At 56.9% G+C, this 12,712-nt stretch overlaps 1 protein-coding gene across 2 annotated transcripts; it reads left to right on the top strand.

Annotated features, from left to right (window-relative positions):
* Positions 1 to 3,151: 3,151 nt before the first annotated feature.
* Positions 3,152 to 11,492, top strand: Nyap1 (neuronal tyrosine phosphorylated phosphoinositide-3-kinase adaptor 1). Of its 2 annotated transcripts, none has more exons than XM_027952956.2 (7): positions 3,152 to 3,242; positions 4,459 to 4,610; positions 6,063 to 6,418; positions 7,110 to 8,627; positions 9,480 to 9,686; positions 9,932 to 10,041; positions 10,539 to 11,492. In XM_027952956.2, the coding sequence occupies exons 2-7, from the start codon at positions 4,543 to 4,545 to the stop codon at positions 10,800 to 10,802; spliced, it is 2,523 nt and encodes an 840-aa protein (XP_027808757.2). In that variant the 5' UTR covers positions 3,152 to 3,242; positions 4,459 to 4,542; the 3' UTR covers positions 10,803 to 11,492. The 2 variants fall into 2 exon arrangements, with proteins under 2 accessions (XP_027808757.2, XP_071461348.1); XM_071605247.1 differs by lacking the exon at positions 3,152 to 3,242 and adding an exon at positions 3,712 to 3,918.
* Positions 11,493 to 12,712: the final 1,220 nt, after the last annotated feature.

Raw genomic sequence — 12,712 nt, 5'->3', positions numbered from 1 at the left:
CCTCTCCTCCTCCTCCTCCTCCTTCCCCTCTTCCTCCCCTTCCTCCTCCCTCCTCCCTCCTGAGGCTCCCCGCCAGCTGGCCCCGAGCCAGGCCTGCCACAGCCGCCGATGTTGCAGTTGCTGCCGCTGCCGCGCGGCTGGGGCCCCAAACAGGCTGCCTTAACCCCACACCTGCTGGGCCCCAGCCGGGCTCTTTCTCGGAGGGAAGGGCTGGAGAGGGCGGAGAAAAGGGGGAGGAGTCTGCGGGGAGGCAGGGGATTCCCTTACTTGTAGGCACTGGCTGCCATTGGCCTGCAGACTGACCGAAGAAGAGTTGAAAGAAAACTACCGGGCACGTCCTGGGTGCCTGGGTGCCTGGGTGCCCCTAAGTGCCCAGTCAACCTTGTGGTGCGCTTTGGCTATCACTGTCATAACGTCTCTGGTTTTCGTGGTAACTACATGAGAAGAGTCCAATTATTCCCTCCCCATACCTTTAAAATAGATGATTAAGAAAATTTTCAAACCTGTCTAAAAGCAGAGAAAAGAATGTAAAGAGCTCCCAGGTACCCAATAATGATAAACTCAGCCAATCTTGTTCATACCTACCCTCAATATCTCTTCCTGGATTTTGCTGGAGTATTTGAAATCAAATCTCAGACATGATCTTGAGATGTGGAATTTGAGACCCAGGAAGTCCAAAACGGCTGTCAGTGGTAGAGAAACATTCTGCCTCTGTGTATTCTTGTCCAGGTGCCATATACAGATACTCACAAAGACCTTAGAAGCAGTGACCACCTGCACTGTCTCCAGCCCCTAGACATTATATATGTCTACATAGTCATCTGCAGAGGTCTACCCCAGCTGGCCACAAGCATGGACCCTCCCCACCTCTGACCTTCCTACCTCTCCCATCTCATCCCTTGTTCATTGTGAAAGAGAAGGCATGCACACTCAGAAAAGGTCTACTAGTAATAGAACAAACCAAAACTCCAACTACCAATTTCTCTCTCTTGGCTTCCCTAACCAACATTCCGAGGGGGGGGCGGGATACTTTTAGCCAAAGCAGTATCTAAAGGCTGCGTCTGCTTTCACTTGCAGGATCAGAAGGAGATGAACAGATTCTAATTAATTTTTGTCACTTGGAAGGACCTGTTCTTGAGTATATTAAAATTTTCTCATATTGTCTTCTGAAGAAGAGAGATGAAGGGCTGGGGTTGTGGCTAAGTGGTAGAGCACTTGTCTGGCATGTGTGAGGCACTGGGTTTGATTCTCAGCACCGCATATAAATAAAGATCGACTGACAACTAAAAAGTATTAAAAAGAGAGAGCAGATGTGGAGCTCTAGCTGAGGAAACCAAGGCTCCTAAGTGCTCACGCATTTGACCAAGGCCTCAGGGCTAGTATTCAATGGAACCAGGAGGTATAAGGGGGCTGTCTGGACTCTCTAGTGCTCTTTTCCAGATCCCTTCTCCCTCTGCTTTAGCTTATGAAAATTTCTGATCACTCTAAAAGGTAAAATAATGCAACCCCTGCCCGCTTTATATATTTGTTCTTTATATCTTTGTTTAAATGCATCTGCGTTGCTGTATGTCTCCCTTTGGCTGTAGTAACAGGGCCCTGCCATAGCCCAGGTACTGAGGTCCAGGAAGCAGCCTCCCACACGTGTTCTGCCCCTCCAGACCTCATCCTTCTCTCCCCTGCAGAACCCTCTCCCCTCTGACAACATTCTGAGCACAGACTTTACTGCTAAACCTCCAGAACCTCCTTTTTTGGTGCTGACTCCTACAAACTATTCACAAGGAATCTTTGGACCCCTTCTCTGCCTCGGACATTTGGCATCATTGTGGACTTTTCCATGTGGAGGGTCCCTGGGATACTGTCAATCTCTGCAGAAATGTTTGTTGAATGAATATAAATTAATTCCCATTAAGGTGTAAAAGTTAAAGGACTCTTGTGTTTTAATGTATTACCTCTCCTAGGAGCATTTAATAGCCTTTAATATGTAGGGCCCTCGACTTACAAAGCACTTCCAGCTCCCTTTCTTCCTCCAAACCTTGTTGAGTTAGGTATGAGATGAGGCATCTTTCAGATAGGTTATCCAATTTGCCTAACGCCACAAAGCACATCTGCAAAGACTGCCATATGGAAAACGGTCCACAGATTCCGGGGATTAGTACATGTATATATTTTGGGGCGCATTTTTCAGCCAGCTAAGAGTAAAACCGAGATCACCTTGAAGCTAATTAACCCTATGGCAAAGCTGTACTCCAAAGGAATTTTGGAGCGAGGGATTTCTCAGGGAACTGCTGAGAAAGGTCACCAAAGGAGGGCTAGGTCATGCCCCTCAGAGACCCCTGCGACTGCACCCAGGCGGTGGCTACGGTGGTCCCAGTAAGAGACCAACCAACCCCATTGCACCCAGGTCCTGGCGGGCGGAGCCCGCAGAGTCAAAGGTTACGGGGAGGATGACTTGGATCGCGGGGGCGGATAGGCGGAAGACTTTGAGCCCAGACGCTGGAACAAGGTCCGGGCGCCTGGGAGGCTGCAGGGGGAGGAGGCCGACACCAAGTCAGCCAACTCTCGCTCCCTCCCGGCACCTGGGGGCGGCGGGGAAGAGGGGTCGCGGCCAAGGGAGCACGCCCCCTGCTGGGCAAAGTGGCCGAGTGTCCGGCTCCTGACTGGAATCCCCTGGTCCGGAAGGCAGCCCCCTCTGTCGGCCTCACTGCCTCACTGCACCCCGGGCCCGTAGCCGCAGCCTCGGCCCCAGACAGACGCCGGGCGCGGAGCGCGGAGCGCCAGGCGCGCGGGGTTCGCGGGTGGGTGCAGGACCTGGGCTGCCGCTGGGGGGCGCCGCTAAGCGCCGCGCGTCGCTCGGCCGGGGCCGAGGAGACCAAACCCAGCACCGCCCGGCCGGGCAGGGGGCGCTGGGCGGCGAGGAGCGGACGCCCCTTGGCGGGGCGGGCTGGCACAGGACCCCCTGCGTCCCACGACCTTCCTCTGAGCCGCCCCCGCAGGCTCCGCGGTCCCCGTGCCCCCCCACCCTAGCCCGGCGGTGCAGCGCAGCGCGACCGCTCCCGCTCCGTCCTTGGAGGGTGTGGAAGGGTGGGTTTGGGGCCGGGGGCGGGTCTGGGGGCGGACCCGGAGGCGGGGCTGTCTCTGCGGCAGGGCCCAGCTCTGCTCCCCCCGGTCTCTCTGTCTCTCCTCCTCCCTCCTCCTGCTCCGGGCGGAGCCCGGCATGGGGGGGCCGGCGCCCGGCAGGCCAGGTACGGTGATGTAGAAATTGGGGAGGCTTGGTGCGGGGAGGCGGTGGTGGGGGGACAAGGGGCAGGGAGGATTGGCGGGGCGAGAGGCGGAGAAACCCAGGGCAGCAGGACAAGGGGAAGAGGAGGGGTGCCCGGGAGCCTGGGGCCCTTGGATGGAGAGAGGGATGAAGCAGGCCAGGTTTGGAACAAACAGGGGAAGGGGGAGGACGGCAGTGAGGAGGGGCGCTGGGAGGAGTAGTGAGGCTGAAGGCGAAAGGGAGAGTGTGTGTTTGGGGGAAGGGAAGCCCGAGCAGGTATGGAGACTGCAGCTCAGAAGGTAGCTACGAGGCCAGACTGGGGACCCCCGGGTGGGATTGAGGGGCGGGACTGGAAGCGGGAGGACAGGGTCCTCCCAAATCCTGGACTAGGAAGAAGGTGATTTGGGCCATCAGCAAGGGAGGGAGGTGAAGACCGTTACTGAGAGGTGGACGGAGGCCCAGGCCCAAAAGGACTGGAAAGGGGGGGACGCCAGGGAGTGGAGATAGATTGGTGGGTAAGATTTCAGATGCCCAACCCCGTGCCCCCACCTTCCTTCAGCATCCCCACCCAACCCTCATGATCACCTCCCCACCAAGCCTCAGGGCCCAAGAGGGGGTGGCAAGTCTGACCCTTCCCCAGTAGTGTGCCATATATGCAGGTAGGCCCCGGACATAACTCCTTGTCTGTAGGTGTGTCCAGTTCCGTGGCAGATTTGTGTGTGTCTGGAGGTATGTGTGTCTGTGGGTGTGTCGGTGGGTGTTTATGTCTGTGTGTGTTTGCTGCCCCGAGGATTGTGTTTACCTATGCCCTTCTATGAGTCTGGCCCTCTGTTGTAGCTCTGGGTCTGTGGCTGGATGGTTCATTTGTCTGAATGTGTGTTTGTGTGAGCACAGAGTTGCTATATGTTTGTGGGGCCTATCTGAGTGGTGGGTCAGGCTGTATTTACACAGCATGGGAATCTGTGTCAATCTGATCTCTTGAGAGTATGTATGTGTGGCTCTGAACACCTTCATCAGGGTGTGTGGCTCTGGGTACACATATACTTCTGTATTTGTTTCCTGGGGTCCTAGAGGCTGTGTTGGGTTTTCTGTGCTTGTCTCTGTTTTCCTCTCTGAGGACCCGAGTCATGTCTCTGCTCCTTTTTTTTTTTTTTTCCTCTTTCATTCATTCCTGGCTCCCACCCCCACCCCCCACCAAGTGGATCCGGGACCCAGGGAGGGCCGCCCCCCGGGCCTGGTGGCGCTGAGCAGGGACCCCCAGCCCCCACCTCCTGCCCCACGACATGAACCTCCTCTACCGAAAAACCAAGCTGGAGTGGAGGCAGCACAAGGAAGAGGAGGCCAAGAGGAGGTAAGGCTAGGGCCCAGACTGCTTCCTTGCATGTCACAACTGTGCCTAGCCCGGTGGCTGGACACTTTTGTCATTAGTGAGATCTCTGATCTCAATTTCTGTACTCAGTTTTGCATAGCTGGAATTGCACATACCTGTCCTGACCCTGCTCCTGGCTCTGCTCCTGGCTCCTGCCCCTGTCCTGGCCTCCTGGGTGCTTCCAGCTCTGGAGCACCCTCTTGGCTCTTCCCATCCCCAAGGGTCCGAGTCATTCCTTCCTGACTCACCTCAGGCCTGTGGTCTTCTCCTTTCTGTCATCTGGGGGCTGGCTGCTGACTCTCCTGTCACCTGACCTTGGAAGGGGCGGGCTCCACTGCCCTCACAGGGTCCAGGGACAGGGTCATTCAAGAGCCTCAGAGAGCATCCCTCTCGACTCTCCCCTGCTGGGGAAAATGAGTGACCAAGGGACAGGGTTGTGTGTGTGATGGTGGGGAACGTGCAGGCTAGACCTTGCAGAAGAGCCAGGGCCAGGAACCTCCTTGCCCCCCACTCCTGCATCCTGGCTGGCCCTCTCTCCTTACCCTCTGGGGACCTAGGCCTGGCCTTTTCTACCCTGATTCCTTCTCCACTTCCCATTGACTGCACAGCCTCTTGGAGCCTGAGTCAGAGCCACCTCCCCGCTCCCTTCTCCCTCCTCACAACTGTGGAGTTTAATTCTTGTTGTTAATTAGATTAATCAGAGCGATCGCTGCTGCGATCTCTCCCTAATGAAGGGTTAGTAGACAGGGCCTTAATGAGAGCCCACCCCATGACAGCTCTCCCCTCTTCCCTGCCAGCCGCCTCCCCCTTCACTCATCCAGGAGCCCAGAGATAGTGAAAGGGAATGGGGGTGAGCGGAGGCTGACAGAGAGGACAGCATTGAGGGAGAGGGAGGAAGAGAGGGAGAAGGATCAGCCGGGGGAGGCTGCTCTGGCCATGCAGACAGCACACCCCGCATCTAGGAGAGGAGGCATGCGTGGGGGTGGAGGTCGCAGAAGCTGGACATGAGAAGAACCCAGAGGCCAAGTGTAGGCCAGGGTGAGCATGAGAGGAGCCTGGGACTTATGGTGGCAGGTGTGTCTGTCTGTCAAGTGAGCTGTTGCCTGGGTTTGAAATTTCCCTCCCTATACCTGACCATATGTTATATACCCAGGATAAGCCCAAGCTGGGGTCCAGCCCCGGGGACACTCCCCTGCACACATAGTTACCCCTCTTTGCTCATCCCTTCCCTCACTAGCCTTTTTTAAGCCTACAAATTCTGCCTGAAGCCCCTATACCTCTGTCTTAGACCTTCAGGTGTACCCCATTCCCACCCAGACTCCCTTCCTGCCCAAGAGGCCACAGAACTGCTGGTGTCTCCTGGGGTGAGGAGGGGAAGGCCCAGGCCTGAGATCTGAGGCCTGACTCTGCTCCATTGGGGTCTTCTCTCCCCAGCTCCGGTAAGGAGGTGGCCCCCGCAGGCCCGGCGGGGCCTGGGGCTGGCCCAGGACCTGGGGTCCGTGTGCGGGACATCGCCTCGCTACGCCGCTCCCTCAGGATGGGCTTCATGACGATGCCCGCCTCCCAGGAGCACACCCCCCACCCCTGCCGCAGCGCCATGGCCCCACGCTCCCTTTCCTGCCACTCAGTGGGCAGCATGGACAGTGTGGGGGGTGGGCCTGGTGGGGGCGGTGGTGGTCTCACAGAGGACAGTAGTGCCCGAAGACCCCCAGCCAAGCCCCGGAGACACCCCAGCACCAAGCTCAGTATGGCAGGATCAGGGGCAGAGATAACCCCCAGCAAGAAAGCAGGTGAGACACCCCCACTCTCCCCAAGGGGAGCTGGAAGATGGGAGGATCCATTCCCGGCCAGGGGAGGCCTCTGGGAGGGTTCATTCAGGGAAGAGCCTAGGAAGTGGAAGGTTCCATTTCCAAAAGGAATGAGGGGTTTCGTTTGGATGGACCTGAGATGAACCATTCAAGGGTGGGGGACACACCCCCAAAAGTTTGCTTTTGAGAAAGGAGTGGTGGTCTGGGAGGGTGCAGGGGTGGGAGGGAATTTAGGGTAGGAGCTGTGCATTCTGGGGCATGCATCAGAGATTGAGAGCTGCCTGGTAGAAAAGGAACCTACAAGGACTGAAGTAGAGGGATGTGAGAAAAAAGAAGAGGCAGATCTGTCCTTGCAGGTGGGTCAAGAGGTCATAAAGAATTGCCCCATTTACTTCCTCCATAGAACTCACAGTTTAGCGGGGGACAGTGGCTCACACCTGTAATCCCAGTGGCACAGGAGGCTGAGGCAGAAGGATTGAAAGTTCAAAGCCAGCCTCAGCAACTTAGCAAAGTCCTCAGCGATTTATTTAGCAAGACCCTGTCTCAAAATAAAAAGGGCTGGGGATGTGGCTCAGTGGTTAAGCATCCCTAGGTTCAATTCCTCATACCAAAGGGGGAAAAAGAATAATAAGAAAAAAACCCAGTTTATTTGTCATTTTCCCATCCTGTTCAGGCTCACAGAAGCCAACCCCAGAAGGCCGAGAGTCCAGCCGGAAGGTTCCTCCACAGAAGCCCAGGCGGAGCCCCAACACCCAGCTCTCTGTCTCCTTCGATGAGTCCTGCCCTGCAGCCCCTTCTCCTCGAGGGGGGAACCTGCCCCTTCAGCGCCTCAGTAGGGGGTCCCGAGTAACTGGGGACCCTGATGTGGGTGCCCAGGAAGAAGAGCCCGTGTACATTGAGATGGTGGGGGATGTCTTCAGGGGAGGAGGACGAAGTGGAGGGGGCCTGACAGGGCCCCCTCTTGGGGGTGGGGGCCCAACCCCTCCAGCTGGTGCCGACTCGGACTCCGAAGAGAGTGAGGCTATCTATGAGGAGATGAAGTACCCGCTGCCGGAAGAGGCCGGGGAAGGCCGGTCCAGCGGGGCCCCTGCATTGACAGCAACCTCCCCTCCACACCAGCCTCATGCCCTTCAGCCCCACTCCCACCGACGTCCAGCCTCGGCCCTCCCAGGCAGGAGGGATGGGACACCCACCAAGACCACTCCTTGTGAAATCCCCCCACCTTTCCCCAACCTCCTTCAGCACCGTCCTCCACTCCTGGCCTTCCCCCAAGCCAAGTCTGCTTCCCGAACCCCTGGCGATGGGGTCTCGAGGCTACCGGTCCTCTGCCACTCCAAGGAGCCAGCAGGTTCCACCCCAGCTCCCCAAGTGCCTGCACGAGAGCGGGAGACGCCTCCCCCGCCGCCTCCACCTCCTGCTGCCAACCTTCTGCTGCTGGGACCATCAGGCCGAGCCCGGAGCCACTCAACACCGTTGCCACCCCAGGGCTCTGGCCAGCCCCGGGGGGAGCGGGAGCTCCCCAACTCCCACAGCATGATCTGCCCCAAGGCAGTGGGGGTGCCGGCAGCCCCCCCTACCCCGGCTGCCTTGCTCCCCGGCCCCCCCAAGGACAAGGCTGTGTCTTACACCATGGTGTACTCGGCAGTCAAGGTGACCACACACTCTGTTCTGCCAGCTGGTCCACCCCTGGGTGTTGGGGAGCCAAAGACGGAAAAGGAGATCTCAGTTCTCCATGGGATGCTGTGCACCAGCTCGAGGCCCCCTGTGCCAGGGAAATCCAGCCCCCACAGCGGGGCTATGGGCGCAGCAGCTGGGGTCCTCCACCACCGTGGCTGCCTGGCCTCCCCCCACAGCCTTCCGGACCCAACTGCAGGCCCCCTGACCCCTCTCTGGACCTACCCAGCTGCAGCAGCTGGGCTCAAGAGACCCCCTGCCTATGAGAGCCTCAAGGCTGGGGGGGTGCTGAATAAGGGCTGTGGAATGGGGGCTCCATCCCCCATGGTCAAGATTCAGCTGCAGGAGCAAGGGACCGATGGGGGTGCCTTTGCCAGCATCTCCTGCGCCCATGTCATCGCCAGTGCAGGGACACCAGAGGAGGAAGAAGAGGAGATGGGCACCACAACGTTTGGGGCAGGCTGGGCTCTGCAGAGGAAGGTCCTATATGGAGGGAGAAAGGCAAAGGAGTTGGACAGTGAGTGAGGAAGTGGGGAATGGGGTGGGGGGGGCTAGGGACGTTGGTGATGGTCTGGGGGATATGTTGGAGAGGTTATTTGGAAGCCTCAGCCCATTGTCCTGCCCTGTGTTTCCTGGAAGACTCTTCCAGGGAAAGCGGTGGGCAGCAGAATGAAAGGATGGGTCCCTGTGTGTGTGCTGGAGGGACAGGAAGATCTGGGATAGGGACCGGGTAGCATGGGGCCCCATCCTGCTCCACTCCTGCCCCTCCCTTCCCTGGGCTGCAGGGGTGTGTGTTTGTGAGTGTGCGCACACTAGGAGCTAAACACAGCTGCCTCCCAGCTATTACCATGGCAACCTATCCAGACAGGAGGGAGAGGAGAAGGAGGCCTCTACCGTTGCCTGGCAACGCAATGCTCTGCCAGGCCTACTCTCACAGATGAGCTTAGTTCACATGCAGCCCTTCCCCCTGTTGCCCCTACCCCACCCCACTCCTTGGGCTCCAGATTTGGGATTCTACCCCTACCGGAGAGCAGTACTCCTGGTCTCCAGGTGGTTATTCTGGCTCTACCTGGGGCTGGAGGGGCCCAGAAGCTAAAGCTAGGCTAGAAAAGACCTCTCTGACCAAAGAAAAGTGTTTGGAAGCAGTAAATATATATCATTTTCACCCCAGGAGCTGGTACCAATGAGTGGAAAGGGTGGTGGCAGTACTGGGTCCCTCCTGGGAGTGTGAGTAAGGGAAGGTGAGATGTAGGGTCCCTCATCCCTTCTGTGATTTGCAAGGAGGACATCCATGCTGACTGTGCGTGCCTGTGGGTACAGAAAGACCTCTCCCTGTGCAGGCACTGAGCTCTCCTTGTCATCCCAGCAGAGGTCGAGGATGGTGCCCGAGCCTGGAATGGCAGTACAGAGGGTCCAGGCAAGGTGGAGCGTGAGGACAGGGGCGCTATGGCATCAGGGATCCCTGTGAGGAGCCAGGGGGCAGAGGGCCTGCTGGCCAGGATCCACCACGATCGAGGAGGCCGAACGGCGCTGCCCATACCCTGCCAGACCTTCCCTGCCTGCCATCGAAATGGAGGTAACACTCTGCCCACCTATCCCTACAGAGATTAGGGGTGGGGCTGATAGAATTTCCCAGGGTTCGGCCTAGCCGATCCTCAGACTGTCAACTGTTCATGTCCATGTCTGGGCCCATAAGTCTTAACACCATGACTTCGTCCCCTTCTTTCCTCTGATGAGGTAGGAGCAGGCTGGCCAGGGCCTCCTCAGGGAATTGGGTTGGGGGGCACCTAGAGGCTCTCACCTGAATTTTGTCCACCTCAGACTTCACAGGAGGCTACCGCCTGGGGCGCTCCGCCTCCACCTCCGGAGTCCGGCAGGCCGCGCTCCACACCCCCCGGCCCTGCAGCCAGCCCAGGGATGCCCTGAGCCAGGTGAGTCTTGGCTTTTTTTATCTGTGAAGGAGCTACTATGGAAACAAAGGCTCCAAAGGGGTCAGACAGGCTGGGGCCCAGGGATAGCACATTAAGGGTGAGGAGGTCCGAGGAGGCTCTGGCTCCCAAGATGGGGCCGCTTAAGATGGGCAGCAAGGCAGGACCCTGCTTGGACATCATTCAGAACCACCAGAAGTTGAAGGTGCACCTTTGGGTGATTTAGAGAAAGGACCCTCTGGGAGGACCACTTAGAAAAATGCATATTGGGGGAGACAGTTTGTAAAAGGGGCCATTACTCAGGGTCAACCAAGCCCAGCCTGGCACCAGGGCTGGATAAAGGGGGCCGGGGTTGGATTTCTGCCCCCAGCAGCTCCACCGCCAGCAGGAGTCACAGAGGACTGGAGCGGGGCTTGTTTCTAGGGAAATGTGTCGGTCTGGGCCTGAAGTCCTTGACAACGCCCAAATCTTTTTTCCTTTCTCCCGGGTTGCCCGAGCAGACCCACCCCCCGCTGCCGCTGCCGCTGCCGCTGCCGCTGCCACCCCAGCCAGCCCGCGAGCGCGACGGCAAGCTCCTGGAGGTGATCGAGCGCAAACGCTGCGTGTGCAAGGAGATCAAGGCGCGCCACCGCCCTGACCGCGGCCTCTGCAAGCAGGAGAGCATGCCCATCCTACCCAGCTGGAGGCGGGGTCCCGAACCCCGCAAGTCAGGCACCCCACCCTGCCGCCGGCAGCACACGGTCCTCTGGGACACGGCCATCTGAGGAGGGCGGGGCAGCGGGGGCATCTTCACTGGGAGGGGGCAGAGCCCGCCAGGCTCTCCTGGGAGGCTTGCCTTGAGAGACGGAAGGACTAGGTGAGAGCGCCAGGGAGGACCCCGGCCCTCCACCCTAGTCCCCAGAGACGCGGAGCCTGCCAGGCCCATCGGGGCGTAGGGTGCCAGCAGCACCCCAAGAAACTTGGGGGAGGAGAGTTTGCTCGTTGTTGAGGGTCTAAGCACGGTAGACCCCTCCTCCTGAGAGGGCAAAGGCCAAGGCATAGGGCGGCATGGGGAAGGATGGAAGGGGTCAGGCTAGAAGGGGGTGGGTCAAACGGAAGAGAAAGATTAGAACCAGCGGGAGGGCTCTTACTGAGAGCCGGGAATCGGGGAGGGGGTATTTATTTGTTATTTATTTTAGTCTGGAGGGCAATTCTGGGTCCTTCTGACCTACTCCTGTGCAGGGAGAGGAGAATGGAGGTCAAGTTTGCACTCTCCCCAATGCCAATGCCTAAAGGCCCACCATCCATGCCCACCCCAAAGTGCGGGATGGGTCCGCTTGGGGAGCCAAATGAGAGAAGGGAGGGGCTCGAGCGAGCTGAGGACCTCGGACTATTTACAGTATTTACAATTTTGCCAGAATTTGGTAGTGAGCGTGGCCTGCTCTGAAACAGGCATCTTATTTAGTTCTGGGTTGAGGGTCTAGTGCCAGGGATGGGCGGGATGATGGGGATGGAGGGAGATTTTAGTGGGTGGGGGGTGGGCAGGGTATTTATTTAAATTAAAAAACAAAACAGAAGAGCTGTCAGGAACTTTTTTTTAATTCCTTTCTTTTCAGAATAATATATTAAAAGACTAATGATCCTAGAGCTGACTGCTTATATTTCCCAGTGTGCTCTACCTTTTTACACTTGCTTCTTCCTGGGGTCCTTCGGCCTGCTGGTGGGTGGGAGTGGGAGGTTGTGCAAGGAGTGGTGAGCAGCTGTGGCCAATCACAGGGAGAAGCAGAGTTTGATGTAAGTCTGGGAATGAAGTCCTGCAGTAGATTATTAAGCATTTATTGAGCATCTGATGTGTTCTCAGTAATGCACTGATGCATAAGGATCATTCAGATGTGAAGTTTGCCCTCAACATCTTGTAGTCAGGGAGAGGACCCCACCCCCAGACTACAGTAGCATGCTGCAGGAGTAGGAAATGAAGAGGGCTGGAATCATCCTAGAAAATGGACCTCAAAGGACTGGCAAGAGGGCTGAGTCTGTTGTGTGGTGGTGGAGCATAGGGTGCAGGAGGCTCTGGGTTCCATCCTCAGCATCACAAAAATAAAGAAAGGGCAAGTAAGGTTTGGTACAGAAAGAAGGAAAAACCTAGAGGTCACAGCATGATTATTAGTGAACGGAAGATGGGGCAAGAAGTGTACATCCAGCTACGATGAAGTTCATTCCAAAAGATCAGCCTCAAAGCAAGATGCTCAGGAAGGAATCCAGAGGCATCCTGGTGGGAGGCAGGGAGGAAGAGAAGTGGAGGTGTCTGGGAAGTGAAGGACAAGGAACGGTTACAAGATGCAACTGAAGGAAAGCATCCTTGCGATGGTGTCGGAGTGGAATCAGTCCCATGTGAAGCTCAAGTCAAGCTGCAGAATTAGGGAAATAACAGTGAACAAGGAGCTTGAGAGGGACTTTGAGGGAAGGACCTTGAATGTGAAGCAGTGGTGAATATTTCCAGCTGAAAGTTTTCTTACCAATTAGAACAGAGCTTCCATATGTCGTAGATGATGCAAGCAATGTCTTCAGGTGGTATAAAGGACACTTTTTAAAACTTTTAAGTTTTGTGCTTATTTTAGTCATGAAAAAATCACAGTCGGTAGGTTAGATACTTGTAATTTCATTGCACAAGTAAAGGATGAATTAAATAACTAAC

Source organism: Marmota flaviventris, chromosome 19, assembly GCF_047511675.1.
Source record: "Marmota flaviventris isolate mMarFla1 chromosome 19, mMarFla1.hap1, whole genome shotgun sequence".
Lineage (NCBI taxonomy): Eukaryota > Metazoa > Chordata > Mammalia > Rodentia > Sciuridae > Marmota > Marmota flaviventris.
The sequence above is the reverse complement of the archived record's forward strand: the minus strand, read 5'-3'. Positions and strand labels throughout refer to the sequence as shown.